Source organism: Alosa pseudoharengus, unplaced genomic scaffold (assembly GCF_046254945.1).
Source record: "Alosa pseudoharengus isolate Yale_2024_CS ecotype anadromous, Long Island Sound unplaced genomic scaffold, YU_APseudo_1.1 YU_APseudo_1.1_scf_6, whole genome shotgun sequence".
Lineage (NCBI taxonomy): Eukaryota > Metazoa > Chordata > Actinopteri > Clupeiformes > Clupeidae > Alosa > Alosa pseudoharengus.
This window is the reverse complement of record NW_027468848.1, coordinates 12,410,836-12,438,833: the sequence shown is the minus strand read 5'-3', so window position 1 is coordinate 12,438,833 and position 27,998 is coordinate 12,410,836. Positions and strand designations below refer to the sequence as shown.

Genomic DNA, 27,998 nt, shown 5'->3' with positions numbered 1-27,998 from the left:
ATAATTTAATGATATGGTAGCCTAATGATAACAAAGTAAGGCCGTGCTGTGATTATAATAACAAATAGCGCAACTTAAATTTTCTAAATGAATGATTTGCAAACCCGGACAGCAAAATAGTGTCAAATTGACGTTAATTGTTGGTCAGATTGATCAGTTTCCGCCCAAAATTCAACATCGATGGCATGAGTGGTGGTTGGTCTCTCAAAGTAGAGAAGGGTTCTATCTTGGAAGGGTTATCATGGTAAAGAAGGGCTAAAAGACTGTAGACTGACGGAAATGTAGGTTACAAAACGTCACGTCATACACAAGCCAACTAAGCTACATTATATATAACCTTTACGATAGGCTACTGGAAGATAACTAGAAAATGTAATTTCGAGGAAATTACCAGTGCATGAAAATATAAACATACTGTATATTAACATAAAATGCCAAACAAACTTTTATTTGGAAACAGTTGGCAGGAGTCATAGTTGATAACAACTGACAGTTGAAATGGCTGAACAGTTAAATAGTTTAAATAGTTAAATTATTTAATAGTGAATTATTGTAGTGAGGACATTTATTTTGAAACAGTTGTGGGCAGAGGAAATAGTAGTCTTAAGAGAGCCAGATTGTATGCTTAAAGCCTGAGACAGAGTATATAGTTTAAAAGTTGAATGTAGATAGTGTAATGGATGTTGATAGACAGAAAGTTGAATGGATGTTGATAGGCAGGTTGTTGATGGATAGTTTAATGGGTGATGAGTGAATGGTTTGAAGAGGATGAATGGATAGAAAGTTGGATGGAATGTGCCTTATATCCTTGTAGAATGGAGAGACACAGAGAGAGTTGGCCTAGTTAAGCAGAAAGCAGTTGATACAGGTGCAATCAGTTTAACTGGCCCTTTGATGGGTCCTAATAGTGAGCAGCTGGAAGTTGATACAGGTGCAAATCAAGTTAATTAGTCCATTGTGATGTCATAGTGCTAATGCAAAGTCTATGGGGAAAAATAAGCTTGTTAATATTAATATCTCAAAAAGTATAAAGTTTACAAAAGTGAAAAATACACGTGTCCTTTTCAAGACCTACGTTACAAAGTTTGAACAAAGTTTCTACGTTAAACGGTTAAAGCTGAATTAGACGCAGAAATTTGGTGGAATGGCTCTAATGTTTGCTAGCAGTTATGCTAAGATTTTTAACTATGCTAACCATGCTACTTAGCTAGTGAAAGTAATTGTAGTGAATAATTACTTAATATTAATCTTAGACTGGCGAACTTCAGGAAAACTCAGGAATCAGGTTTATTCTGTTACAAGCTGAGAGGGTACAAAAAAGGTCTATGGTCTATGTAGGCCTATCCCAGGCCTGAAAGGCCTAGGTTGGCCTGTAGCCAACTCCTCTCTTCCGCTCTACATCCTTAGTCTGACAATCCAAAATCTGATCTGACAAACATTGCAGTTTAGTTACTTTTAAATGTTTTAAACAAAGAACAAAATGGCGCCAAGAACAATCCCACTTGGTTGGCTCTTCACTTGGTATCAGACACACCTACTCACACCCACTTCACACCTATATGAATAGCATGAGGAGAGATATCTTATATATCAGAAATATCACTTATAGAATGTTCCAAACATTCTCACAATCACATCATTACAATCCTTGTAATGAGACTATCAAAATGATACCAGACATGAATACATTTACATTTCATGATACATGGATACATTATATCAAGGTAGCATCCTTTGTCTTGTGTAAGTGATAGGCCTTAAACCAGCACATTAGCATTCCATTGGGGGAGGGGATGGGGTCTTTGTTTAAAACCATGAAGGGTTACATGGCTAACTAAAAGTAGTCTTGAAGTTAAATTATTATCCATAAATTTTATTGCTATCACTAGTCATAGTTGATGACAAGTGTTGACATAGTTGATGACAAGTTAAAAGTTGTTGATAGACAGCTAGTTTAATAGATAGTTTAATAATAGTTTAAAAGTAGACTGTTTAAAAGTTGAATGTATATAGTTTAAAAGTTGAATGTAGATAGTTTAAAAGTTGTTGATAGACAGCTAGTTTAATAGATAGATAGATAGATATTTAAAAGTTGAATGTAAAAAGTTCAGTAGTTTAATGGGTTACATTGTTTAACAGTGGATTATTGTAGTGAGGACTTTTATTTTGAAACAGTTTTCGGCAGAGGAAACAGTTGAATAGGATGTGGTCTTAATTGACCCAGATTGTATGCTTAAAGCCTGAGGCTGCAGGTGGCCTGAACACCTGCCATAGGATTCTAATTGCTTAACGGCCGTATTATGATGTCACAATCGGCAATGTTAAGTCTATGGGGATTTTTAAAAAGTTTTTCTTTAATAGTTTAAAAAGTTGAAAAGTTGAAAAGACATAGCAGCTTGGTCCGTTTGAAGACCTACGTTACAAAGTTTGAACAAAGTTTCTAAGTTAAACTGTTCAAGAGAAATTGCGTACGGAAAAAGTGGTAATCGGAATAATAATAAGAAGTTGTTAATGTTACCTTGGAAGAACAGTACAGTGCATTTTCATGCACTGTAATAAGAAGAAGAAGTTGCCTAGGAAGAACAGTACAGTGCATTTTCATGCACTGTAATAATAATAATAATAATAATAAGTTGCCTAGGAAGAACAGTACAGTGCATTTTCATGCACTGTAATAAGAAGATGAAGAAGAAGAAGACTTCAGATAACAGAACAGTGCATTTTCATGCACTGTAATTAGTTCATGTAGCTGTACTGTTCCAAAATGTACCAGCTATGTAGGTAGGTAGTATAGCCTACAGGAATAAAATATTTCCAGCAACAGACAGCCCTGTTTATTTTGTGTTGTTTCAGTTGTCCTACAGTGAACTCCTCTCATAGCAACACTTACAGTACAACAAGTCTTGCTGATCCTAGCACTCACCAGCCATCTTAAACTGACACTTAACTGTTAAAAACAGCACTCACTGATGCACTTATTCTTACTGTACTCTAATGTTTTTTAAATTGTCCTAAAATTGTTGAGAATTGCTCTAAAACTTAAACTGTTTACCATGTTGTTAGTCGCTTTGGCTAAAAATGCGTCAGCCAAATGTAATGTAATAACTCGTATAAATTACATTAATGTCTAAGACAATCTGGGTAATTTAACTCTTTACACATAGGCAGTAATTTTTGGTGCTGCTGTCAATTGTAGCCTATTGAATAATTTGAAATGATACTTTGAATTCAAGCAGAAACTCTTCTTTAATAATTGCTTGTTAGCCTACTTGAATATGGAGATCATATGCTCCATGCCTACCTCTGATCAGCCACTTTCAGTGCTCCATGACAGTTGAAAATATACGCATATTTAAGGGTAATGCAAAGATTTTGTATTTAATTAGGTGTGCCGACTGATTTGAGGGCCGCTTGGGCCAAATATGACAGGGCCGATTTTTGGTCCCAGTCCGCCCCTGACTTCCAGTATATCTATCTATCTATCTATCTAATGAAGCCATCTCAGCAAACATATCAAATAGATTTTTAATGTGTATACAGAAGTGATCTACTACTTCATTAAAATGTAAAACAATTTCAATTGAATAAAATGAAGCTAATGACCAGTGGACTGCCTGTTAGAAAAGGGGTTGGAAATGTGAAAGTTAATGATGGAACTCTTGTTTAAAATAAATAACTGAAAGAAAAAACTTTCCAGTAGAGAAATATATCTCAGGTTTATTATTAACATCTCAATTCCAAAATTTGGTTAAGACAGTAGTTACAAAACATTATATACATATTTAAATTAAAGCTTGTGAGAGGAAAAATGGAGGACTGTACATTTGACACCTACAAAAAAAAAGACAAGTCACTCCACAAACTCGCCACATAAAGAATGAAAAGCAATGTTTTTTTTTCACACAGTCACATTCTGTTTTCTTAGGCTAATGAACTTACATGCACATGTTCATACTGTTATGGAGTGTCAGTACAAAGAACAGGAGCGAGCTTCAGTAATGTTTCCATGGAAATAGAAAATACAATATGTTCTCTCTTCCTTGAAAATGCACACATAGACACCACAGAAGTTGGAGACAAGACAATGGAGAAACCAGACACAAAAACACATCCACAACAGAAATATTGACAAATGATGTGATAATGTTTAACCTCCTGTCTTGATAGAGTGTTTCAATGAGTAGTGTCTCAATATTAAACTATTCTGGAAATAATAATTAAAAAAACGTCATATGTAAGGTTCTGTGACAGCAAGGCTACACCGTGCAACTGAAGCGTTCCATACATGGAGAGTGTGTAGCCAGTTCCACTGATTGAAGTGGAAGCTAATTGTTGCAGCACATGCTCAATCGACAGAATACTTCAGTTGTGGACCCGGTGTAGAGCCGCTGTAAGCTTCAGATTTGTTGATCCTCATTATGGCATCGGCCGCAGGGGTTCTACAACAGAACTCCAAAACATTCCAGTCACAAACACATAAAACTTTCAGAACTATGTAAGGGATAATGGACAAGACGGTGGTCTGTTCACAGTTAATGCACGGTGGAGGTTGTAAAACGGCCCCAACGCGAAGCGAACAGACCACCATGGAGTCCATTATCCCGCTTATTCCACTGTTGCCACTTGCGTTGTGTTCATTTCCTGTTACAATTTAAACGTTTTAATCGCTAAAACTGTTTTGTTTGTAGAACTAATTTCTCAACTTGCAGGACAAACTGCCGTTACTAGTTCTAAATAGATGGTTGCTACGTACAAGTCGTTAGTTCTATCTCTCCCGTTGTCAAGCGGGCGTATCCCAAGATTCTGATGAACTTTAGTTTTGAAACATCGCTACTTTACTTAGCCTGCTGTCATCCATCTAGCTAAAAGCCACTTCCATCATATGCTACAATGTTGCCATGTTCTGAACGTATGCATTTTACAGCTCGGATGCAACAGCTTGGATCTACTTCATAGGTGTGCAAATAACATAGGCCTACGGTTAATGGCCATTGTAAATTACGTAGGACAATGGGAAATTCAACCAAGCAGTGGAATAAAGGCCAATAAATTGTTTAAGAGGATCCATCAACTAAAACAAGCAAAACAGGAAAACACCAAAAAAAAAAAAAAAATATATATATATATATATATATATATATATATAATCATGAGCAATTAAGGGCCCATAACTACAGGCCAGACAACTATATAGCGATAGAGTACCAAAAACATTAAGGCAGAACAAAGCTCACCAACATACAAGACATTATGACCTTTCTTTTAAGCTTCTGTTTAGGTGGAATGTGTTTACAGTATTGTGAAGCCATGAATATGCTCCATTATAAAACGTTCTGTAGGCATCTGTATTGTTGGCTATGTAAGAGTACAATAGTGAGATACAGACCAAATATAGCGGTGCAGAAATAGCAAAACAAAAAGAAAATGGTCTTACATTTGGTACAACAAAGTTTGTCAAAGCTGTGGTCGACAGCATTTCTAAAAACAATTTCATACATTGCACTTACTGTAAAGCAAGAATTTAACATGAGGCAATTCAGCCAGACTTTGGTAGCAAGCCATCCTGATTCATTCCATCCTTAATAACCAGCTGTTGTACACACACATTTTGTTGTCTAAAACCCCTGACCCATACAAATCAAGTCTATACCTACAATTAAAATGGTTCATATTTTAATCCTCCCCACACTGATTGCCCTAAACAACTTTATTTATTATTATTTTATTTTTTTAAAAATCAAGAACAAAAGGAGCACAAATGAAATCAGTCTTTGTGTGTGATAGCAAAAAAGTGCTTAATTAATCCCCCTCCCACAAAGCAAGCATAGAGTTTGGATTTTGGTTCCTCCTTTAGCATGGGCCTGCTTTGTAAACCACACCAAAAAAAGGGACCTGAACCAGTCAGTGCAAATCCAGACTCATTTTTGCCACGTCACGTTCAGGCCTATGTATGATTCGCATGTATGATATATTTAAAAAAAAAATACATATATATAAGGAGAAAGTCTAAAGCAGCCATCTTTGTTTGGTATTGCAGCAACAAAATGTCTGTTGATGCAGCCTGTCGGTTGAAACTAAACATAGTAATCCTCAATTGACACGGGGATGTGTTTGCAATGCATGGGGAAAAGTGAGGTGTCATAAGACTGGGACTCAGAGCCACGGTTATGTGACATCTATCAATTTGATATTTTGATAACTTGTGCTGTGTCCAGTGCCAAATTTTTATCAACGACGACATTCTACAGGAATTATTTGAAGTATGCAGACCAGTAACAGCACATGTTGATTCTTCATGAAAATGTTTTTATCTGTATCTGTTGCAATAAAAAAGAAACAAAAAACCTGCCGACGACTACGGGGATATTGTTGAGTGTAAAACTTAAAGATAGTGGATGCTCAACTCCATTCTAACAGGATGTCGCTGTACTGCCCATTTTTTTTACCATACAAAATTACATGGAAGGATCAGGGTGTGTGTGTGTGTGAAATGAGACTGTCTTTGCAATGGTATGGGTATCTTAACCAGTAATCTTAATCAGTACCAGGCAGGAATGCTCAGTAGAACAGTTGCATTAACAAAGAACACAATTAAAATACAGACATATGTGCAACAACGTTACATAACAAACACAATTCTAAAAAATTTACAACCTGAATTTTATGCAAAATAAATACATCATATATCAATCATCTAAGTATTGTTTCTCATCTTGTTTGGTGTTTTTCAAGTCTGCTGGCTGGATAGCCATTTACCCATCCAAGCAACACCTTAGGCCCTTCAGATAGTTTAAACTGAGGACAGTCAACCCCCTTCCCCGCCACCCCTTTTTATGTTGTTTACCTGAACTTTTCCCTGACTGACTGGTTACACAATTTTCTATCTCTATTCCAATGGCGGAATCCCTGCCAGTCTTTGGCATAAAACAAGGAAATAATAATAATAATAATTAAAAAATGGACTTTGACAAAAATACTCCATTTCCACTCCAAGGTTTCAGAAACATGTTTGTACAGAAAAGCACAGGTGTCGATTAAATCAATATTCTCAAACATGCTGACACAAACTTTGTTTCACACACACATACCATTGAAGTGAATGTGCATGAAATTAAAATCTATACGAATGGGCTATGCCAACACATGTGCATGTCAATGGAACAGACCTCTAGAAGTCTATGGTCCCAAACCTGACCTCCCACCCCTCTTGCAGCAGTGATCCCTTCTGCCCTCTCTGGTTTAAATGATTTGGCCTGCATAAGTGTCTCATGAATCGTTCGGTAGAAAAGTTAATAGTAAAATAAACAGCTCTCACATTAGATTTGTAGAAAAATCACTGGATTGCACAGTCTATAAAATGCACACCCCTGCAGGGGGTTGATGGGGGAATGCTCAATCTGACTCATTCTCAGGGACTATAATCTTTTTCGCTCCGCCTTCATCACACACACACGCACGCACACACCCATGTACAGACAATCTTTGGATCAAGCTCGTCTAGTCCTAAAATGGAAAAGTCGATGCTATAAAACCTTAATTAACCCTCTCTTAAGTATACCCCCAACCATTATGCCTTTACGTCATCAGAGAAGAGTCAGAGTGATATCACAATACAACACACCCTCTCTGAGCGTGCGCGCGCGCGCGCGTGTGTGTGTGTGTGTGTGTGTGTGTGTGTGTGTGTGTGTGTATGCCCGCCCATCAGCTCCTTCAGAGACAGGATGGTAGAAGAGAGCGATGTCTGTGTGTGTGTGTGTGTGCGCATGTATGTTTGTGTGTATATCACACATTGCTGTCTGTGTGGGAGTTGTGGTTGGTCTGGTGGGTGGGCAGCAGGTTCTGGTCGTTGAGGAGGGAGGTGGTCTCGTCGGCCGCCACCTCCTGCGCCTCGGTCTGGGCCGTGGAGGCCGACTCCAGCCCGACGTGGCTACTCTCTGGAGACTGCGGAGAGCTGTCCAGTCGGGACGCCATCAGCCCATTCTGGTACTGGGAGCGTGTGATCTGAGCAGGGTGACAGACATGTGCACATGAGAAACTACATGACTTGGCAACAACACACTGCATGAGCCATCAGACTAGTTATAAAACACGCTTCACCACTCCATGCATTCCTCAGTGATGTCACAGTTTAGATGCAAAATGCGTATGCATCTTTCGGTGTTCATCCCTCAGTGATGTCACAGTTTAAAAGCAAAATGTGTATGTATCTTTCCGTGTTTGTGTGTGTCAGTGTGTGTGTATATCTGTGAATAAATGTCTGTGTATGTGTGTGTGTTTGTGTGTGTGTGTGTGGGGGCACTTGCGTGAGTGTGCATCTTGGTGTGTGCGTGTGTGTGTGATCGTAAGTGAGAATACATCAGTATATGAGTAACCCAGACATGTATCCAGCAACATGCATCCAACTCCGTCAAGCCATCTGACCCTGATATGGCCTGTGTCTACACCAGACCACAGCAAACAGCAAGCTGACCACGACATTAGGGGTGGGACAAACTATCCATATGGCAATATATCGTATAACTTCCTTTTGCAAGATGTTATCAATATGCTGGCACCAAATATCAATATTTTAACTTCAACATTAAAATAATTTATTTGAAATAAAATGTATATTTTGAATGGACTCATCCACCAATTTGACTGAACAGTCACAGAGTCACTACTTCATGTATCACCGTGGGGGTACTTATGAAATGAATTAGGGCAATCCTCTACACACAGTCAAATTATTTGTATATTTTTAAGAGACACTAAGCTAAAACTCTATGTACTTTGTGCACTGTTTCAAATTAGTTGTTAATTCATGAGTTACTCTACATGTCCCACCTCTGGCCATCACCTACGATACTACCTGTCTGTCTCTATCACTCACGTATAAGTACTGCAGGTTTGAGGGCCCTGATGCAGACATCCGTCTCCAACGCAATCACCTTGGCGTACTACAGGTCTGTGAAGACCTTGACTCAGAGGTCTATCTCTAACACACTCACCTTGGGGTACTGCAGGTCTGTGAAGACCTTGACCCAGAGGTCTATCTCTAACACACTCACCTTGGGGTACTGCAGGTCTGTGAAGACCTTGACCCAGAGGTCTATCTCTAATGCACTCACCTTGGGGTACTGCAGGTCTGTGAAGACCTTGACCCAGAGGTCTGTCTCGAACACACTCACCTTGGCGTACTGCAGGTCTGTGAAGACCTTGACCCAGAGGTCTGTCTCTAACACACTCACCTTGGCGTACTGCAGGTCTGTGAAGACCTTGACCCAGAGGTCTGTCTCTAACACACTCACCTTGGGGTACTGCAGGTCTGTGAAGACCTTGACCCAGAGGTCTGTCTCTAACACACTCACCTTGGCGTACTGCAGGTCTGTTAGAGCCCTGACACAGAAGTCGGGAACATACTGCGGGTTGGCAGGGCTGTTGAGCTGGCTGTTGCTACCGCTGAAGGCTAGGTTTTCGGGGCGCTCGGACAGGCTGATGGAGCCCGAGTGGTTCAGGCCACCCGTGTGAGATGGAGAGCGGAAGGCTGCAATGCAGGCAAGCAGCAAAACGTGAGTGGAACACACACAGACGCACACACGCACACACACACACACACACCCCAATTGTGCACAGGTATGCAAACACGCACTTGCAGACTTGCTTGCACACAGGCGCACCTACAAACACAAGCACACATGAATTTGTGCACCTGTGCACACTCTTGTGGGCATGCGTGCGCATGCACGCACACACAGGTACAGAGGTATGCTCTCACACACACACACACACACACACGCACTTCCTGTACATTAATTATGCACATACAAAATGGCTGGTATAATGATGGATATAAGGGCATAGAAAACACAAGACACGCACACACACACAGAACATGACAACAAGGTGAGATTAAACAACACCATGTCTAGACACATCTGAGGTCAACAGGTCACATGTACAAAATATCAGAGATGAGAAGCAGGACTACCACAGTGAGTGAGGCATGGAAATGCAGGAGGATGGTGCAATAAGACAGGCATGGACACACACACACACACACACACACATACAAATGGACAAAATGAAACAGAAGGATCATGAACAAGATGAGAAAAACAGAGAAGGAGTGACAGAGACACAACCACTCATGTCCTCTGTGGTTATAAAACTGATGCTCCCAACATGAGCTGTGGGTCTCTGACAATGTTCATTTCACGGTCACTAGAGGTCCCCGTACAGATGTTTCATACTAGGGCAGTATCAATTTCATGGTGAAAACTAAACTAGTAGTGACCTGGTGCCTATTAGACACAAAAGGCAGAAAATACTGTATGCTAGCTAGGCCTGCAGTCAACTTTAACTTCAGACTGTGTATGTGGTGTATTAACATGATTGGACCATAATACAGCCTTCTAATTTGTGTGTGTATATTTGTCAATACATAGAGTGCTCTAAGAAGATAAAAGCAGGTGTTTTGTACATGTGTGAAAATATGCGTGTGTGTCTTACTGCTTGGGCTTGTCCGCTGTGGTTCTGTGATCTCAGTGTGTGTGTGAGAGATCTAGGACAGTGTCTACATCTCGTCAGCAGCTACAGAATTGATAAATGAGTATCGGCAAATACTTTGAAGGCCATGGTTAATTAGTGTACAGATGGCCAGTGGCACTGCTATGGGCATTGTCCATTTTCACTTTCAAACATTGTCACTGAGGTAAGAGGCACGTCCGTAAGACTAAAAAATCCTAGCTAAAGTGTCCCGAAAACAACCATAGGGACGAGGACTAGCATTTCGCATTTCCAATGAAGTTACACCACAAAGAATCTCTGTCAGCTCACTGGCTACACCTGAGCGAGTATCATTTCATTAGAGAAAACACCAACCAAATTAAGATATCCAATACTTCATTTCATTTGCCTGATGGTGTTGAAGGTGGTGGTTAGACTAGCCTACTGTTTAACTAGCCTGAAGCAAGCCATAATGGTACAGTAGTTTTGTGGTCATCGAAGAAGTCTTGGGGTGGCTGAGACACACACACACGCTGGGGATTTCCCAGAGGTCTGTGCCACCTGGCATCAACTTGGCAGGTTGTGAGTCACACACAGACAGACAGCAAAGAGTTGCTCTCCTTCCTCCCATGACTTCCTGGACCCACGTAAAGGAGGAAACGCATACATCTGCAGACGTGGTCTGTGCATAGTGGGGACTGGGGATGACGCAAATTTTGCCATCTGCCTTGCAGAAGCTCCAGCAAATTGTGTCTGTATGACCTTGTGCGCATTGACTGTGCTGAGATGAATCCACAACAGCAGGAAAACAAAAGTTATATGTCTCTGTCCGCATTGTGCGAAACCATGTCTGCAAAAGTATCCTTCCACGCTAACATGCAGGCTATACCGGGCACTGAAGGATTCCGTTCGTGGAACGTCTGCTGCAACAATTACCTTCTACTGTAATCAATGGAACTGGCTACACCAGATGTGATAGCAGCATGTACAATCCAAAAAAAATCTTCTAAAACTATTTTTATGTTCCGCGAACAGAATGCTTCAGTTGTGGACCCAGTGTAGCCTGGCTGTAGTGTCACCTATGCTGGCTACTGTCCACTGATGATGGGAATGTTGTGATGGTTGATTTGTGAGGAGGTGACTGATTGAGTTAGAGTGGGTAAAAATGAGTGATGAGCAGTTCTGCTTAGCAAATGGAAATGGAACTGACTATATACATGACTAGAGCCATCTTCTTCCTGTTGTTAATTGATGTACTGCAAATTATTTCCCCTTCAGTGAAGAGCCCTGACCCAGCCATGACGACCTGACAACCTGCCCAGTTATTTGACTAGTCCGCCTGTCATCCACAATATACAGTATGGTCTTTACTAAGCGGTCTGATGATTTCCATTTCTTCATTCAGCTGATGCTATTATCTAAAGTGACTTACAAATTATGCATAACATTGAAACTGCAGTGCAATAGGAGACCTTAGAGTAACAGTAAGTGTTAACTTGATGATGTTAACCCTTCAGCCGAGGAGTTATGAACATTCTAACAGAAGATTCTGTTCCGCAACAATGTAAGGTTCTAAAATTCCATGTTGAATTCAATGAACCTAGATATTCTTTAGAATGTTCAATTTCCAACATTCCTGTTACACCGGTGTGACTGTCCCGGCTTAGGGGTTAATAGTGGATGGTAAATAAGGTGTCAGAACTCAAGGCAAACAGAAAATTGAAAATCGTTTGCCAACATTCACATTTATTTGCAAATTTGAACGCACCTCAGGTCTGGCCCTGGCTCGGCTCGGCTCTTCTGCACTTTCACTGCCAGGACAGAGCCGGAACTGGGCCAACCCCATTATAGAGTCATATAACTAGTTCTAGAAATAACAGGTGCGTTAGCTGCTTCACTCAGGTCCAGTGTATCATTCTCCAGCATGCAAACCTTTTAGGTGAGTTTGTCGGTAGATGCATCTGTTGATTAGTTTAAAAAAAAAAAAAAAAAAAAATATATATATATATATATATATATATATATATATATATATATATATATATAATTTATTATGTATATATATTTTTTGTGTGTGATAAGTCTGTATGATCAGTAAAGTGCTAATTTTGCACACATGTTTAATGTGGTAACTGTCCATGTCAGAAGACTCCTTAGAACAGACTGCCTTCTGAAGATGGGAAACCACACCACAGTCTGACTGCTCTCATACCATCATGTACAGGCAAACCCAGGCATGGGTTTCCAAAACCAATGTATTTAACATGACCAAATGCGCCTAAAATAATCATATGACCATGTACCGTGTGTCCTAACTTTAAACATTCTCCATCCAGATTGGACTTTATCAACAGACATATCAAAGAGCTCCATCTGCATTGGCTGGCTGAATCAGGGCTCAGAGTAAAGGATGGAACCAAACTACCTCTGCTCAAGCTGGCTACTTCTATGGTTAATGCTACACGCTGGTCCCTCCCCCTCCCCCCAAGCAAAACTCATGGTTAGGACCCCCAGACATGCCGGCGTTTACCTGGCAACCAAGAGAACAGAGCACCCTTAGAGAGGAAACGAGGACGAGGGGGGACCACTGAGTGACAGACAGAGACAGACAGATGGACAGAGAGAGAGAGAGAGAGAGAGACAGAGAAAGAAAGAGGGGAAGAAGGGAGCACATCTGTGAGACTGACAGAGGACATAATGAAGAAAGACAGAGACAGTGAGAAGAAAGAGCGAAAGAGAATAAGGGGGAGGGTTGGGGACAAAGCACAAAAGACAATCCATAGAGGGACAGACAACAGATACAGATTTATACTAAAACAACTGTCAAGACAGACAGACAGACAAACAGGCACACAAACAGACCCACACAGGGTAGAATGACACTGAGTAGGTCACAAAGATGGGGGGGGGGGGGTGTCATGTATGTGTGATTATTACAATATGCCCACCGATCAGTTGGAGTACAGTAGCAATATAATCATATCATTCCAGTTAGCAAAGCGACACCTGAATTAGACTGAGTCTACCTCAGAGTCATCCTGATCTGGGGGCAGACTGTGCTATGATGCTCATGTCATCATAAAAACAACCAACCGTTGAATCACTGTTGGCATCCTTCTACTAGGGTGGGTGGGAGGATCAACAGCACGGAGGGGAGGCACGCACACGCAGCAGTGGAGGCTGCTGGGAAGGTTGAGTAAGCTGAGGGAGGAGGGTGGGGGTGTGGGGGGTGTGGGGGGAGGGTGGGTGGGTGTAGGGGTTGATCAAGAACAGACTACATCCTTTATCATGTACCTGAGGGTGGTGCTTGGTCACCTGAGAGACAGCGAGTGAGTAAGCGAGCGAGCAAGAAGGCGAGGAAGGAAAGAGAGGAGGGAAAAAAAGCACAGAGAGACAGAGAACTGAGAGGCGAAGGACAGAAAGACACACACACACACAGAAAAAAGAGACAGAGAAGCAAAGGGCAAAACATTCACAAGGCGTACCCCCTAATGGCCTTGGGGACCCTTCACTGATGTGTGAGGAGAGAAAAGAGGTAAAAACAAAACATAAACGTAACATAAAAGTTATTTGTTAACTTTTAAAAAAAAACACTTGAGGATCAAAATCACTGTGTCACACTTAGTCCTGGATTACGTTTTGCACCCAATTGATAAATTACTAATCAAAAAATATTTTTATCCTGATTTAATTCTCATCAGAAATAGGACCCTGGTAGGGCTAAAGAGAGAAAAAATCTGACAATATGCTTGAGGCAATCAACACTAGTGGGTGTCATTTAGCAACAGCATCACATGAAAGGAGCTCCTAATTCATACTATTATAAACTCCTGTGCTCCTCAAGAGTTATATTAGTTATATATATATACAGTTACATAGTTACATTTCCAATATCTCACTTTTATTCATATGTATTGATAAATACATATACTGTACATTCATGTGTATTGAGGAAACAGTTGCACTTTTTGTTTAGCCATATTGAAAATCAACCTCTAGGTGGCAGCAGCGAAACAGACATGCTCCACTGCCGAAAGTAAACAGTAATGTTATAACTGGGCGAGTTGATAAGTTGATGAGCGAAGTTGATGTGTAACTGCTATATTAACCCGCTCTGATTCCTGTTGCTGTGGCCACATGAAAGAGAGGCACAAGAAGACCCTATTGTATTTTACACACTGGTTCAGTCATACCATCTGACTGGCTGCAAAGTGGTTATTTTTGTCACCCACTGATCTGCTGTTTAGGGTAACTACCAAGCCTGCATGCTAATAGCGTTTATTGCTTCGACAACAGCATTAATTCGTTTTTACTTTGGTGGAGCAACCATCAACGGCATACAATTACCATACCACCATTAAAGGTATAATTGCCTTTGCCTTTACTTTGCCAAACTGCCATATTATATCCATGTCGTGATGTTCCACTCACCCAAAGCCATGACTCCGTAGAAGGAGAAGGGTCCAGTCTCAAACATCATGTTCTCATTTCCTGCTTCCACTTCAACACGACCCTATGAGAGAGTGATACAGGAATGTCACATATGGAAGCAACCACACTCACAAACAAACAAACAAATACATACACAGTGACACTCAAAGATATTCAAATGCAACATTAGACTATCACACATAAAATGTGTGTGTGTGTGTGTGTTTATGTATTGGGGGGCATATTGTGAAAGATAAGGTTTAGTTTGTATCAAGATGTAACACGAAACACAGGCAGACAATGTTTTACTGTAATGCTTCACTCTCACACACAAAACACCCAGTGTGTTTTTTGAGTGTTGTATTTAACTTACTCATGTGAGAGCATGGTGTGTTTGGTTTGATCTAGAGCTTAGGGGCACAAGGCCGAGGATCTGCCCAGGAATGTGAGAGGGACAGGAGCAGCTCGAACCAACTAATCCCCCTCCTCAGAGAACATCTACAAGTCACATCTTTTCTATTTGTGGGAGAGTGAGAACAAGTGAAAGACAGATGAAAGACAGAGAAATTCTGAGAGAAAACATGCTTGAGAGAGACAGAGAGAGAGAGAGAGAGAGAGAGAGAGAGAGAGAGAGAGAGAGAGAGAGAGAGAGTGAGATATCACTGCCTAGTCGACCAATAACAGACATGCCTCTTTAAGCCTGGGCGCTAATATATGTCGCCAAATCCAAATACCCACGTCTCCCTCCCTAGTCCCACATTTCCCTGGGGTCTTAATACCTCTTCCCCTCCAGTTCTCCCTGTGTAAGGGGTGCAATGTTGGGGGACGGAGGGGGTATAGCTTACACAGTGAAGAATACTGCATTGTCATCATACCTCCCAGCTATGTGGAGGGACATAGCAGATGGCACGTGTTTATGTTACTAGGGAGTGTTGGGGGGGGGAATGTTTGGGTTCCTCTACAGGACAGGTAGAGAATGTTTATTATTCCACTGGAGCACACACAGAGCAGAGACAATATAACTTGTAACAGTATATCCAGGAAAAGGTATGTATGCATCTTGAATTTCCCCTTGGGGATCAATAAAGTATCTATCTATCTATCTATCTGGTCTACCAATCCAGACTACTTTCTTTTTTTTTCTTTCTTGAAGACCTCTAGTTGTCTGTAGTTTGTACTAGTTTTGTAGTGTACTTTTGTTGTGTACTACACCGGCCTTTATATGTGGATAGTACTATGAGGAAAACATACTGACTTTTTTAACGACGTTCTCCCAAATTCCCACACTTTTCCAGTTTGTTTGGAAAACAGTCATTCATAATTCAATAGTATTCCAGACGTGTACAGGCACCCTGTGTTGTCAGCACTGTATTAAATGTCAGTAAAAAATCATGCACAAAGGTCCACAAGCAAACCAACGCAGACAGCAAACGGCACCTCACCTTGAAGAGTGAAAATAAGGAGCGGAAACAAACCGTGTGAAAAAGTGAAAGGCAGGGCGGGAGTAAGGGCAAAAAAAAAAAAGAAAAAAAGAGGGAGCTGCACCTGATGATCCCAGTTCAACCTGTTTTTCTGGACACTTCAGCTCAATCAGGTGGTGTCAGACAGTTAGTGACACTGCATGGGCTGAATGACAAGGGCAGTGTCTGAGAGGCACTGACTAGATCAGTGCCTCTCAATAAAGAGGGATTCTGTCTGTCATACACGCAAAGGGATGAGTGGCTACATCCTTACATAATCTACAAACACCCAAAATAAAAAAAAGAAAGATTTATTGAAGATTTTTTTTGTGCGCAATTGGATAACACTATACGACCAATGTTTACTGACTGATTCCGGACTTCGATGCAATTGGACAACACTACAACTGTCATCTGTTTAGGCCGCCTATATCAGATTATGGCTGCACAATTATCGCAATCGCAATTGTAATTGCAATATGAACCAGCGCAATTACCCAATCGCAAAAGCTACAAATAATCGTGCACAGTTCATTTTGTCACATTTCTGACCTTTATGTTAATTTCATCCTCCTTAAATATGCCACTTCTGGTTGGTGGGTGTGCGTAGTGTGCACAAAAAATTCTGATTGGTGAGCTTTATACTCGGTCGGGGGTGCTGTGCTTTTTGTGCACCAGGCGTGCTCACCAATCAGGGGTGGCACAAATTAAAGAGACATTTGGAATATTGAACTGAATAAATTCATTGACATTCAAAAATCATATCGCAAATCGCAATCGCAATATCTGTCAGAAAAATTTCGGATTGGATTCCCAGTGTACCACCAGACCAGACCATACCAGATCACCAACTATTGTTCACATATATAGTATGTTAACTCAGATGGCTTCCTGCAATGAAGTCTACTGGAAGTTAGCATTACATGCTAATATCACAAACATTTTACCTGCAAGCCTGTCATTATAAAAACACACACATTAGGTGACTACAACCATGTGTATGGATGAGCACATGAAAGACTGTTCTGGAATTATTCTGGTTCGTTCAATGTATAAACACTCCAGAAACAGTCTTGAAAATGTTCACACACTGAACTCAACCTGACCCCAAGTTGGGTTCCTAGAGTTCAGTTTTAAAGAAAGCGGTTGCTTTAAGAGGGGCCTTGCCCACTGTTCATGTTACATGTTAACATGTCAAATGACAACAATTCACTCTTTCACCTGACTGTTTTGTATTTCGGGCTAATGTGGAGTGGTATGGGGTCAAGGTTCAAGTGTATTTGTCAATCATACACAGAAACACAAGAATGGAGAGAGACACTTGTGTAATGAATGTGAAAGATATATTTTTTTTTGAGGTATGACAAGGCATTTTTGATGGTAACTTTTTTCCTTTTTCAATTCAGAATCATAACTTCTACAAAACTAAACTAATATAAAACGCTTATTTCGGCTCACTTTTGCCTTCACTGCAGCACCCCACCTCCACAGGCCATACTTGGTCAGTCTGTCACAAAATCAGCTCTATTTCTCAACAGAGCTACTTCTAACCGTCCACTGGCCTCTACTCTGGGCGAGTGGATCTCAAAGAGGAAATGCCAACAGGTCACACTTCTTCAGGGGCTGACGTGACTGGACAGCCAGGCCATTTGACCAAGGGGTGATGCATAGCTCAGACACAGTGACAGAAGGAGATGACGGGTGTGTTCGAAACGGGTAAAGTTGCTGCCTTTTAAGATATCTAACTGGGGAGCAAGGCAGCAAGTGTGGTTCGAAACCGAAAAAACAAATTCTGCTGCCTTTTAAGATATCTTATTTTTGGAGGCAGCATCGATCCACACTTCATGCTCCCTCCTACCCATAATCCCTTGCGGCAACGTCTGAAACAGCTGTGAAAGGTAAACAAACATGGCGGATGACATCGGTAATGGCTGCTGAATCTGTTTAAAATGTCATTTGTGTGACCTTATTTTGCTTAGATTTGTAGATTAGAGATGAGAAATAAACAATTTACTATCTGATTATGCCATTGTTGTAACCATTAATAGCGTCTGGTCTGATATATCTGCCGGCCGTAAAACAAATTTATACCATTAGCCTGCTAGCTTACGTAAGCTAATTTAGTTTAACGTCAGGCCTTTGCTAACGTCATACCGTAGTGTTAACCAAAGATTCTAGAGTGCTACGCTCCTTTTATTTTTTTATAAAAGATGAATTTAATCCAAAGTCATGTCTAGTGAGACAGCTCTCTATGTAGGGAGGGAGGCAGTAGGCAGCTGTCTCCCGTTTCGAACACACCCGACGTCTTCCCTTGAGTCACTTAAGAGGATGAGGCAGTGACTCAGCCCGGGGCTCACAGGGCAGGGCAGCCATGGTCCACTCCGGTCCTCTCGCTAATATGCACGTAATGGCTAGCTAATGTTATCGTTTGCTTATTTGTTTGTTTGTTTTTACATACCACCATGTTGATGCAACATGTTGCCTTCCAAAAAGGGTGGGAAAAGAAGTGAGATAGTGTCACAGGACTTGGGTGTCATGGCCAATTTGGCACACATACTTTCATTATTACTACCAACACTGTCACTACCTAGTAAGGACACAAATCACTAACAAATATTGTTGGTGCCTAACCAAAAATGTAGACTTGTTATCATCCAAAAATAGACTCTGAGATTTGCCCTTTAACAAGGATGACCACAATTCAGTTTTCTTAAAAATAACAGCAGTAACATACTGCCATTCACCCATTTTTTTTATTGCTGTCATTCTCTAACCTGCTGTGATTCCTTTCCTCTTTTCACCATCAGGTCGGTCCAGGGATGCACCGAGGGCTGAGCGACTCAGTGAGCGCCAGGATGGCCATTCACTTTGGCCTCATTAAAACACTTTTGTTGCCCTGGACACCCACTAAGCAGCCCGATTCTGGCCAAGATCTGGTCAGTATACCTGACCCGCATTTCAGCCAGGCCTGTTCCAGGGTCCATGGCAATCTGCTATGCTTTTCATGTGTGTCTGTGTCCTCAACCTTTCAACCTTTGAGGCCTTTTTGTCCCATGTTCACCTCTCCCTCATTCTCTTTAACTTGCTCTGATTCCATCTTTACATCGTTCCACCATTTTTTCCTACCGCATCTTCTCTTTACAGCTCTCCCACCCTCTCAGTTTTTTCTTCCTCGATCTCACCATCTCCCGTTGCGAGAAACGAACAGAAGAGTGGGGAGGAGAAGTCCCCAAGTGAGGTCATCTCGTCATTATTACTGAAGAGGGCTCAACAGAGAAATGGAAACCAACAACAATGGGCCGCTTTTCCATATCTGCCCCTCCCCAGTAAAGCCTCTAAACACACACACACACACACACACACACACACACACACACACACACACACACACACACACACACACACACACACACACACACACACACACACACACACACACACACACACACACACACACACACACACACACACACACACACACACACACACACACACACACACACTTATGAACACATAAACACTAACAAACACACACACACACAAACACACACACACACACACACACTTATGAACACACACACACACACACACACACACACACACACACACACACACACACACACTTATGAACACACAAACACACACACACTTATGAACACATAAACACTAACAAACACAAACACACACACACTTATGAACACATAAACACTAACAAACACACACACACACACACAAACACACACACAAACACACACACAAACACACACAAACACACACACACACACACACACACACACACACACACACACACACTTATGAACACATAAACACACACAAACACACACACACACACTTATGAACACATAAACACACACAAACACACACACACACACACACAAACACGCACACACTTATGAACACACAAACACACAAACACACACACACACACACTTATGAACACACAAACACACACACACACACTTATGAACACATAAACACTAACAAACACACACACACACACACACACACACACACACACACACACACACACTTATGAACACATAAACACTAACAAACACACACACACACACAAACACACACACACTTATGAACACATAAACACTAACAAACACACACACACACACACACAAAACCAAACAAATAAACACACCTCATAATTAACTGAACTCCTAATACCAACTTGAATGTGACCCCCCCCCCCCCCCCCACACACACACACACACACACACACCACCAACCAACTCTAATACCTATGCATGGAACATTCTGTTCCTGGCATTTTCTCATGCTGAGCACATACCACTGCAATGATGAAGGGGGAATTGGGGTGGGCTTGTTGTGCTTAATGATAACTGGATTTGTGTCTCAGACTAATGACTGTTTAGGTGGATGCGGTGACACATCAGACCGTGGGAAGACCTCAGGGGTCTGTGGTAGCGGAGTTCAGAGTGTGGAGATGGGCTGCCTGGAAAGTGGACTGACTGCAGCGCTCCGAAAATAGCCTCCGACATGAGTGTGCCATCACTTGCAACACACATCAGCATTTTTTTTTTACCTGACAAGCATTCAATAAACAATGGATTTTTACTGAGCCTCATCAACAAAAATAGAACTGATGCGTAATGGACGCAGTGGCAGTGGCAGCGGCAGAGTTTGACACTGGTGTGTGGAGTTGTATTGAAAACCATGGAATCTAATGTAATCAGGTGTTGAAAGTGGAGTGCTTCACACTAATATCGTCGCCTATTTGTGGAGGCCTTGACTCTCATTAGAACAAAGAGCCCACAACTTGAATGTTTATGTCATACATACAGTACCAGTGCTGTAAATTATATCCACAAGCAAATATGCTGACACGCAAATTTCATATGTGCACTGAAGACGTCAAAACAGCTCTTTTTAGAGCATACTATACTCCACTTTAAACAACTCACCTATGGTGAAGCTACAGTAAAGTAAAGCTGAATAAGATAAAAGGTGGCATAGAGTGATGCAATGAATCCTGCTGAAGTGTCCAACTGCCCAACTTTACTGTAGCAATTTGTGACAAGTAACGTCCCCATTTTTTGTGCTGTGCTAAGGAAGTTTATGTACAGATTCATTTAACGATTAACTGAGTCAAAGAATAGAATTTGAATGGCCTTAGCCAACCTTGCACTTAGTGATAAAATATACTCTTCCTTCTTTTGGAAACACTGGAACACACATTTGTATCTGTTTTAATGACTGAGGACTTTTTATGCCTGTATGCATCTATTTGTGCTTATATGTACACTTTATGTAATATGTTGTGTGTGCTTTCTGTCTGGACTTTGAGTCTGTAAATAAAGCTATATACACTGGGACACAGGAAAATGATTAGTGTGGCTCATCTCATAAAATGTTGTCCTTGCTATTTCTGTATATCTAAACCACACAAATCTTCCCTGTGAAGGGGGAAAAGGGTCGTCATGGTAAAATGGAAGGCCTGTAAAACTCTAGATGGCACTAATCACAATCAAACTAAGCACAATCAACTGTTAAGCCGACAGCGAACATTCTTTCCTTCCAAATATTTAATAGCCAATTTCCCCATTGTCTCTGTACGTGTACTCTGCACAATGACAATAAAGTTGAATCTAATTTGCATAGGTATCATATATCATATCTTAAAAGCAGAAGGGGTGGAATACATAGCAGGGGATCGGTTAGCTTCAGCCAGATAGCATCCCAGCTGGCTGCCACCATCTTTAAGAATGGTGTCCGACATGCGGCTAAGAGTGGAAGAAGTTGGAATGAACATTAACAGGGTGCTTGCCCTTCTCTTAAATTCAAGTTCCATTCCACAAAAATTACCTATATTTCTGTATGACTGATTGCTTTTCCTTTGAGATGTTTACTTTTTGTAGGTTTGTAAGAAGTATTTTCATTTTAACCTGACCTTTCATTGCATTGTTGTGTACCCGTGTTGCTATGAGCAAAACTTCCAGACTTTTCCAAGACTTTCAATCAAATGTCCACGTCTGGAAAACAGCAATTCAGAAGAGTCCACACATTTCCTAGATCTGAGCAAGCCAAGCCATCTTTAATGCCCATCTTTAATGCTCCCAGCCTAGCACCAACCCATGCTATTTATGAACCCCATCCACCTACTGCAGATTAGGGGGAGGGATTAACACTGGCAAATGCAGGTTATTGACCTATCCCCTTCATGCGTCTGCAAATGGGATCAATTATGGCAGAGCAGGGTTGACCCCACCATAACCCACAACGCCCCATGCTCTTCATTCTCTCCTCTGTGTCTCCAAGTGACTACCTGACTCTCCTTAGTAACGTTAGCCATAGCCTCACTATCCTATCCTATACGAAGCAAACAGATGAGCCGCTCAAAGGCCCCAGTTTTAACAAGTTTACTTTACACCACACCCCCCTCATCTTTACAAGACTAGATCTTCTACTAACAAACATACTCCCTCACTCTTCCAGGACCTCCAAGACAACCTCCTCCTCACCAGTGCCCCCTCCCTGGACCAGATCAGTCAGATCAGTCAGGCTCGTCACCTCAGCCCTCCCCACACAGAGGAGGCTGAAGATGGTGTTAACCGTGAGCTCACTGGCCTTGAGCCAGCCTTTGAAGCCATTTTTTTTTTTCTTGCCAAAAACAAGTGTCTCCTGAGAGCCCAATACTGGTAATGGGGGTTTTAAAACCCAGGTTATAACCTGTTGACTGTAATGCCTTGACTCTGCATAGACAAGAGCGAGAAGCACTGATACAGCTGAATGACTTCCTCTCCACACCCGCCTACACTCCCTAGGATATGTTGTTAGCAACAGCGCAATACATAATTTGCTCTTTAACCTATTGCATTAGATAATAGACTAGGCAGGATTTTGGAAAATGTGCTTATTTAAAGTCCCGAAGGCAAATCATGTTAATTTTTGGCATACAACATTTTTAGGGGTTTTGAAGGGTGCTGAATTCAAATCTTCTGTATGCCAGGCTCAAAAATGTCCCATAATGCCCCAAAATGGAGAAATCCAATATGGCCACTGCCGCCAGGTCAAAATCTAATCAATCACTTATCTTTTGGACTGTACAAGGTAAAAACCTGAATGTAATGTGCTTTTATAGGTTTTCACATATAGGGAATTCAATGCCATGCTCAGATTTAAGATCAAGACTAAAGAAAATGCTTGAAATGAATGTACATGGTTAACATTGTTGTCTCGGATAATGAATTATTCATGAAAAAAGAGGACCATGAAACAGGTTGATGGCTTTCTGAAGAATTTACTTGAAACATGTTTAGAAGCAAGGTTGATTACCATATTTTAACTATCTATTTATATTATTTATCTGTATTTTAACTATTTATTTAGTATTTCAAGAAAATGCTTGAAACTCTTAAGCTAAAGGCCTATGTTTAAAACTGTTACTACTAGATTTGCCTACTAATGAAATATTGTACCTCAGCCTATTGTTTTGATGTCCAGTGTGCTTTGCCCATCCCACCCCTACCCTTACCCCTACACACACAAATACCCATATGTAACCCTGAATGAGGCCACACCCTCTATCAACACACTGAGGAGGCGCTTGTGAATTATGTCGCTCCCCTCACATGATGCTCAGCAGTAACAGGTAAACTATAACATAATATCATAACAATTTGTTTAGGACCATATAATACATCTGTAATAGCATGTAAAGATTGTTATGTGAGTATTATGTATAGGCTAACAGAATAATTAATATATTATAAGAAACTAAAAAAACGTTAGCTAGTTAGCCTTTGTGAATAGGAAGAAGCTAACTAGAGCCTCCACTCTCCGGGATGTGGGCCCCCTCTTGACAAGATGTCGGCCGCAGCATTCAAGGCCCCCGGCACATGAACTGCTCTGAGAGAGCTGAACAGGGGGTGAGCCCAGAGCCGGCAGGCTGCAAAGACCTGGAGACCCCAAGCCCCCCTGTCTGTTGTAGGCCGCAGTCACTGTGCTGTCGGTCCTCACCATCACATGTTGGCCTCTTAGCCACGGTAGAAAGTGCTGGAGGGCGAGGAGAGCGGCCCTCAGCTCCAGGACATTGATGTGCTAGGATAGCCAAGGGTCCGTCCAGAGACCATTGATGCCCAGACCATCGAGAACGGTGCCCCAGCCTACTGGGGATGTGTCTGTAAATACGACCCGGCGATGAATCACCAGTCCCATGGCACTCCCCCTCTCGGTGTTGGCGGGATCTCTCCACCAGTGTAGGGCCTGTGAAGCCTGCGGGACACAGTCACCTTGGCCTGGGAGGGCCCTTGGGGGCACAGGCCTAGGCTCAACAGGCACCTCTGGACTGGGAGCATGTGAGGGAGGGCAAGGGGGACTACCTGCACCATTGCCACCATAAGGCCCAAGAGGCGAAGGCAGAGTTTCGACTCCACCTGGGCGTGCAACGTGAAGCGACATGCGGCAAAATACTGCTGTCTCACCGGTGAGAGAGTCACGGATGCCCTCCTGGAGTCCAGGACCATGCCCAGGAAGGCCGACCCTCGAACGCAAACCTCAGGAACCGCCAATGCCCCGGCCAGATGGGTATCTGAAAATAAGCATCCTGCAGGTCGATGGTAGCAAACCAGTCCCCTGCATTGATGGCTTGCCACACCCTCGGAACTATGATGAACCTGCACCTTAGGGACCAGAGGTGCACGTTGAGACCCCTGAAGTCTAAAATAGGACGAAGGTCCCCTGTGCGCTTGGGTACAAGAAAATAACGGGAGAAGAACTCCGCTTGGGGGTTTGAACTCCTGACTTCCCTTATCACCCTCTTGTCCAGAAGGGTGGACAGCTATGCACGTAAGGTCTGAGTGTGCATGGTACTGCTCACCAAGGTAACCCACACGGGGTTTGGTCCTGAACTGCAGGCGGTACCCATGGCTCATGGTGAAGAGCACCCATGGATCCACTCATAAGGCCAGCCAAGCCTTCCTGCATAGAGCTGAGAGGCGAGGCTGGCTGGCCCGGAGATTGTCAGGAACGACGAGGGCGCCTGGAGGGGCCACGGCCACTAGCACGCTGGCCCCCCCCGGCCAGCTTGTGGGCGGGTACCCAGCGCCCAGGGATGCCTGAAGCCGCTGCCTGAGATCAGACGGCCCCCAAGACGGATGCCCCAAGGTAGGTGTTAGCTGAGGCGTGAATGCCCTAGGACGCCTAGCGCCCCTGGCATGCCTGTCAAGAGACCCTGACACCTCTTCTGCACAGCGGCGGCTGTCAAGTGCCTGCTGCAACAGTGTGGTTGCCTGTGACCTGATGCCACTACCTGCTCCTTAGACACTGCAGCGAGGCACAGAGAGGCTGACTGGAGCTCTCTCAAAAGAGCGGGATCACCAACACTGCTTTGCAAGAGACCAGAGAGGTGTCGAACATACAGGGACAGAATGGCCGCTGTGTTAGCCAGGTGGACTTGCATCGCTATGGGCCTATGCAGCTTACCCAGCAGAGCCTCCATAGTCCTGCCATTGGCACTGAGGCAGGAGGGACCACCAAAGAGGGAGTTGGGGGAGGAGAAGAGGGGCTCCAAAGCTTGATCCACTGGGAGGAGCGAGCCACAACCAATCAGCCCTTCGCCGTGCATGTTGGAAAGCACCTTAGCCTGTCCAGACCACCTACGAAAAGTAGTTGGGGAGGAAAACTGGCGACAGACCAAGTCGCTAAAGTCTGGTAGGAGGGGAATGAGCGCCACCACTGGGTGCTCAGTCATGTCTCTGTGGAACCTAGACGCAGAGGCAAGGGGCTTCTCTGGAAGGGGAATATCAAAAGCCCTGGATGCCCTGTCAACGACCTCCTCAAACAGATGGGCCAGCTCGCCTCCCACCGGGCTGGCTGCACAGGGCTGTGCACAAGGTAACTACTCTCCCTCAGACGAGAGAACAGTCTCAACGTCCATAATGACCTCCTCATCTTCCTCCTCCAGCTCACACGGACTGGTAGGAGGAGCAGGTTGGTGAACTGCAGGCCTTGTGCTAAGAGAAAACAGTGAGGCTGCTGAGGATTCCCCAATTCCTCTGGCTACTCTTGCCATCTTTCTTGACGGCCCCTCGGAAACAGGAGAACCCGCACGTTTACCACAGAAAAAACGACAACGGGCTTCCCTTGTGTGTGTAGGCATAATAAAACAATTAATGCACGTCTGGGGGGCGTCCCTTGCCAAGAAAGCATGTTGGTGGCCCAAACACAACACACACTTATCATGGCCATCCAAATGTGGATGATCAGTTAGTGCCACAGCTACTATCTCTCACCAATTCCAAAAGCTTGTAAGGAGATCACCTCCTGTGGTTGCTTCAAGGGATGTCTAAGCCTTTGCTGCAGTTGCAGGAAAAGTGGCATGTTATGCATGGAGTCATGCAGCTGCAGCAGCAACTGTCAGAACACTGCTGGGAGGAGAGAAGAGGAGGATGAGGATGATTAGGATAGCCTAAGTGTGTAGCCTACCTCTTCATACCAAGAAGTTCAAAGAATTGAATAGAATAGAATTGATTAATTAGTAAATATATAGGAAAATATGCATTATTAAATAAATAGTTAAAATACAGATAAATAGATAAATACAGGTGAATAATATAAATAGATAGTTAAAATATGGTAATCAACTTTGTTTCTAAACATGTTTCAAGTAAATTCTGCAGAAAGCCATCAACCTGTTTTATGGTCCTCTTTTTTCATGAATTATTCATTATCCGAGACAACAATTTTAACCATGTACATTAACTTCAAGCATTTTCTCTAGTCTTGATCTTAAATCTGAGCATGTCATTGAATTCCCTATATGTGAAAACCTATAAAAGCACATTACATTCAGGTTTTTACCTTGTACAGTCCAAAAGCTACGTGATTAATTAGATTTTGACCTGGCGGCGGCGGCCATATTGGATTTCTCCATTTTGAGGCATTATGGGACATTTTTGAGCCTGGCATACAAAAGATTTGAATTCAGCACCCTTCAAAACCCCTAAAAATGTTGTATGCCAAAAATTAACATGATTTGCCTTCAGGGTTAATTTCTTTTACAAATTGACCTAGACTATAAGGGGTTTAAATGGAAAACAAACACCTTATTTAAACAGATACTAGTGCAGTGCATAGAATCACCACCCTGTGCTATAAGGCTTGGGATGGGCAGGTCCTGGTTTCATCTTTGTGCGGTAACAAATCATGTTCTACAACAGAACCAAGTAATTTTGGTTTTCAAAAAGTTTCCAAGTTTTTTGTTGAGTATACATTAAAGGAACCGTATGTAAGATTGTGGCCGAAACGGGTACTACAATCACTTTCAAATTACTGTAGAGCGGTGTATCCCCTTCCCCTCCCCTCTGACTAGCAGAGTTGGCAACCGGATGACGAAACACTACTGACTTTGTGATTAGTAGATAGGTGGAGGGTGGCGCATTAGGCCAAAACACAACATGACAACATCAACATCAGTTGAGGGCTGCAACTTCACTTTTTAAATGACAATATCCTGGCCAGACTACTGTTGTCAGTGATATAAGTATTTGAAATGAACATGATTTCTTAATGTCTAGTGACATATCAGGGCAATTTTTTTAATTGAAATACATTTTTTACATACGGTTC

The 27,998-nt window shown here is 42.3% G+C and overlaps 1 protein-coding gene across 2 annotated transcripts in view; it reads right to left on the bottom strand.

Annotated features, from left to right (window-relative positions):
- Positions 1-3,697: 3,697 nt before the first annotated feature.
- The window catches only part of LOC143106729 (metal transporter CNNM4), a 44,319-nt gene continuing 20,018 nt past the window's right edge, over positions 3,698-27,998 (bottom strand). Inside the window, exons 5-8 of one of the 2 annotated variants that reach the window (XM_076271174.1) lie at positions 14,920-15,001; positions 13,019-13,075; positions 9,351-9,526; positions 3,698-8,001 (exon numbers count right to left, since the gene is read on the bottom strand). In XM_076271174.1, the coding sequence (XP_076127289.1) occupies positions 7,783-8,001; positions 9,351-9,526; positions 13,019-13,075; positions 14,920-15,001 (534 nt within the window). In that variant the 3' untranslated portion in view covers positions 3,698-7,782. The remainder of the gene's footprint in view (positions 8,002-9,350; positions 9,527-13,018; positions 13,076-14,919; positions 15,002-27,998) is intronic. The other variant, XM_076271173.1, reaches the window with a different exon arrangement.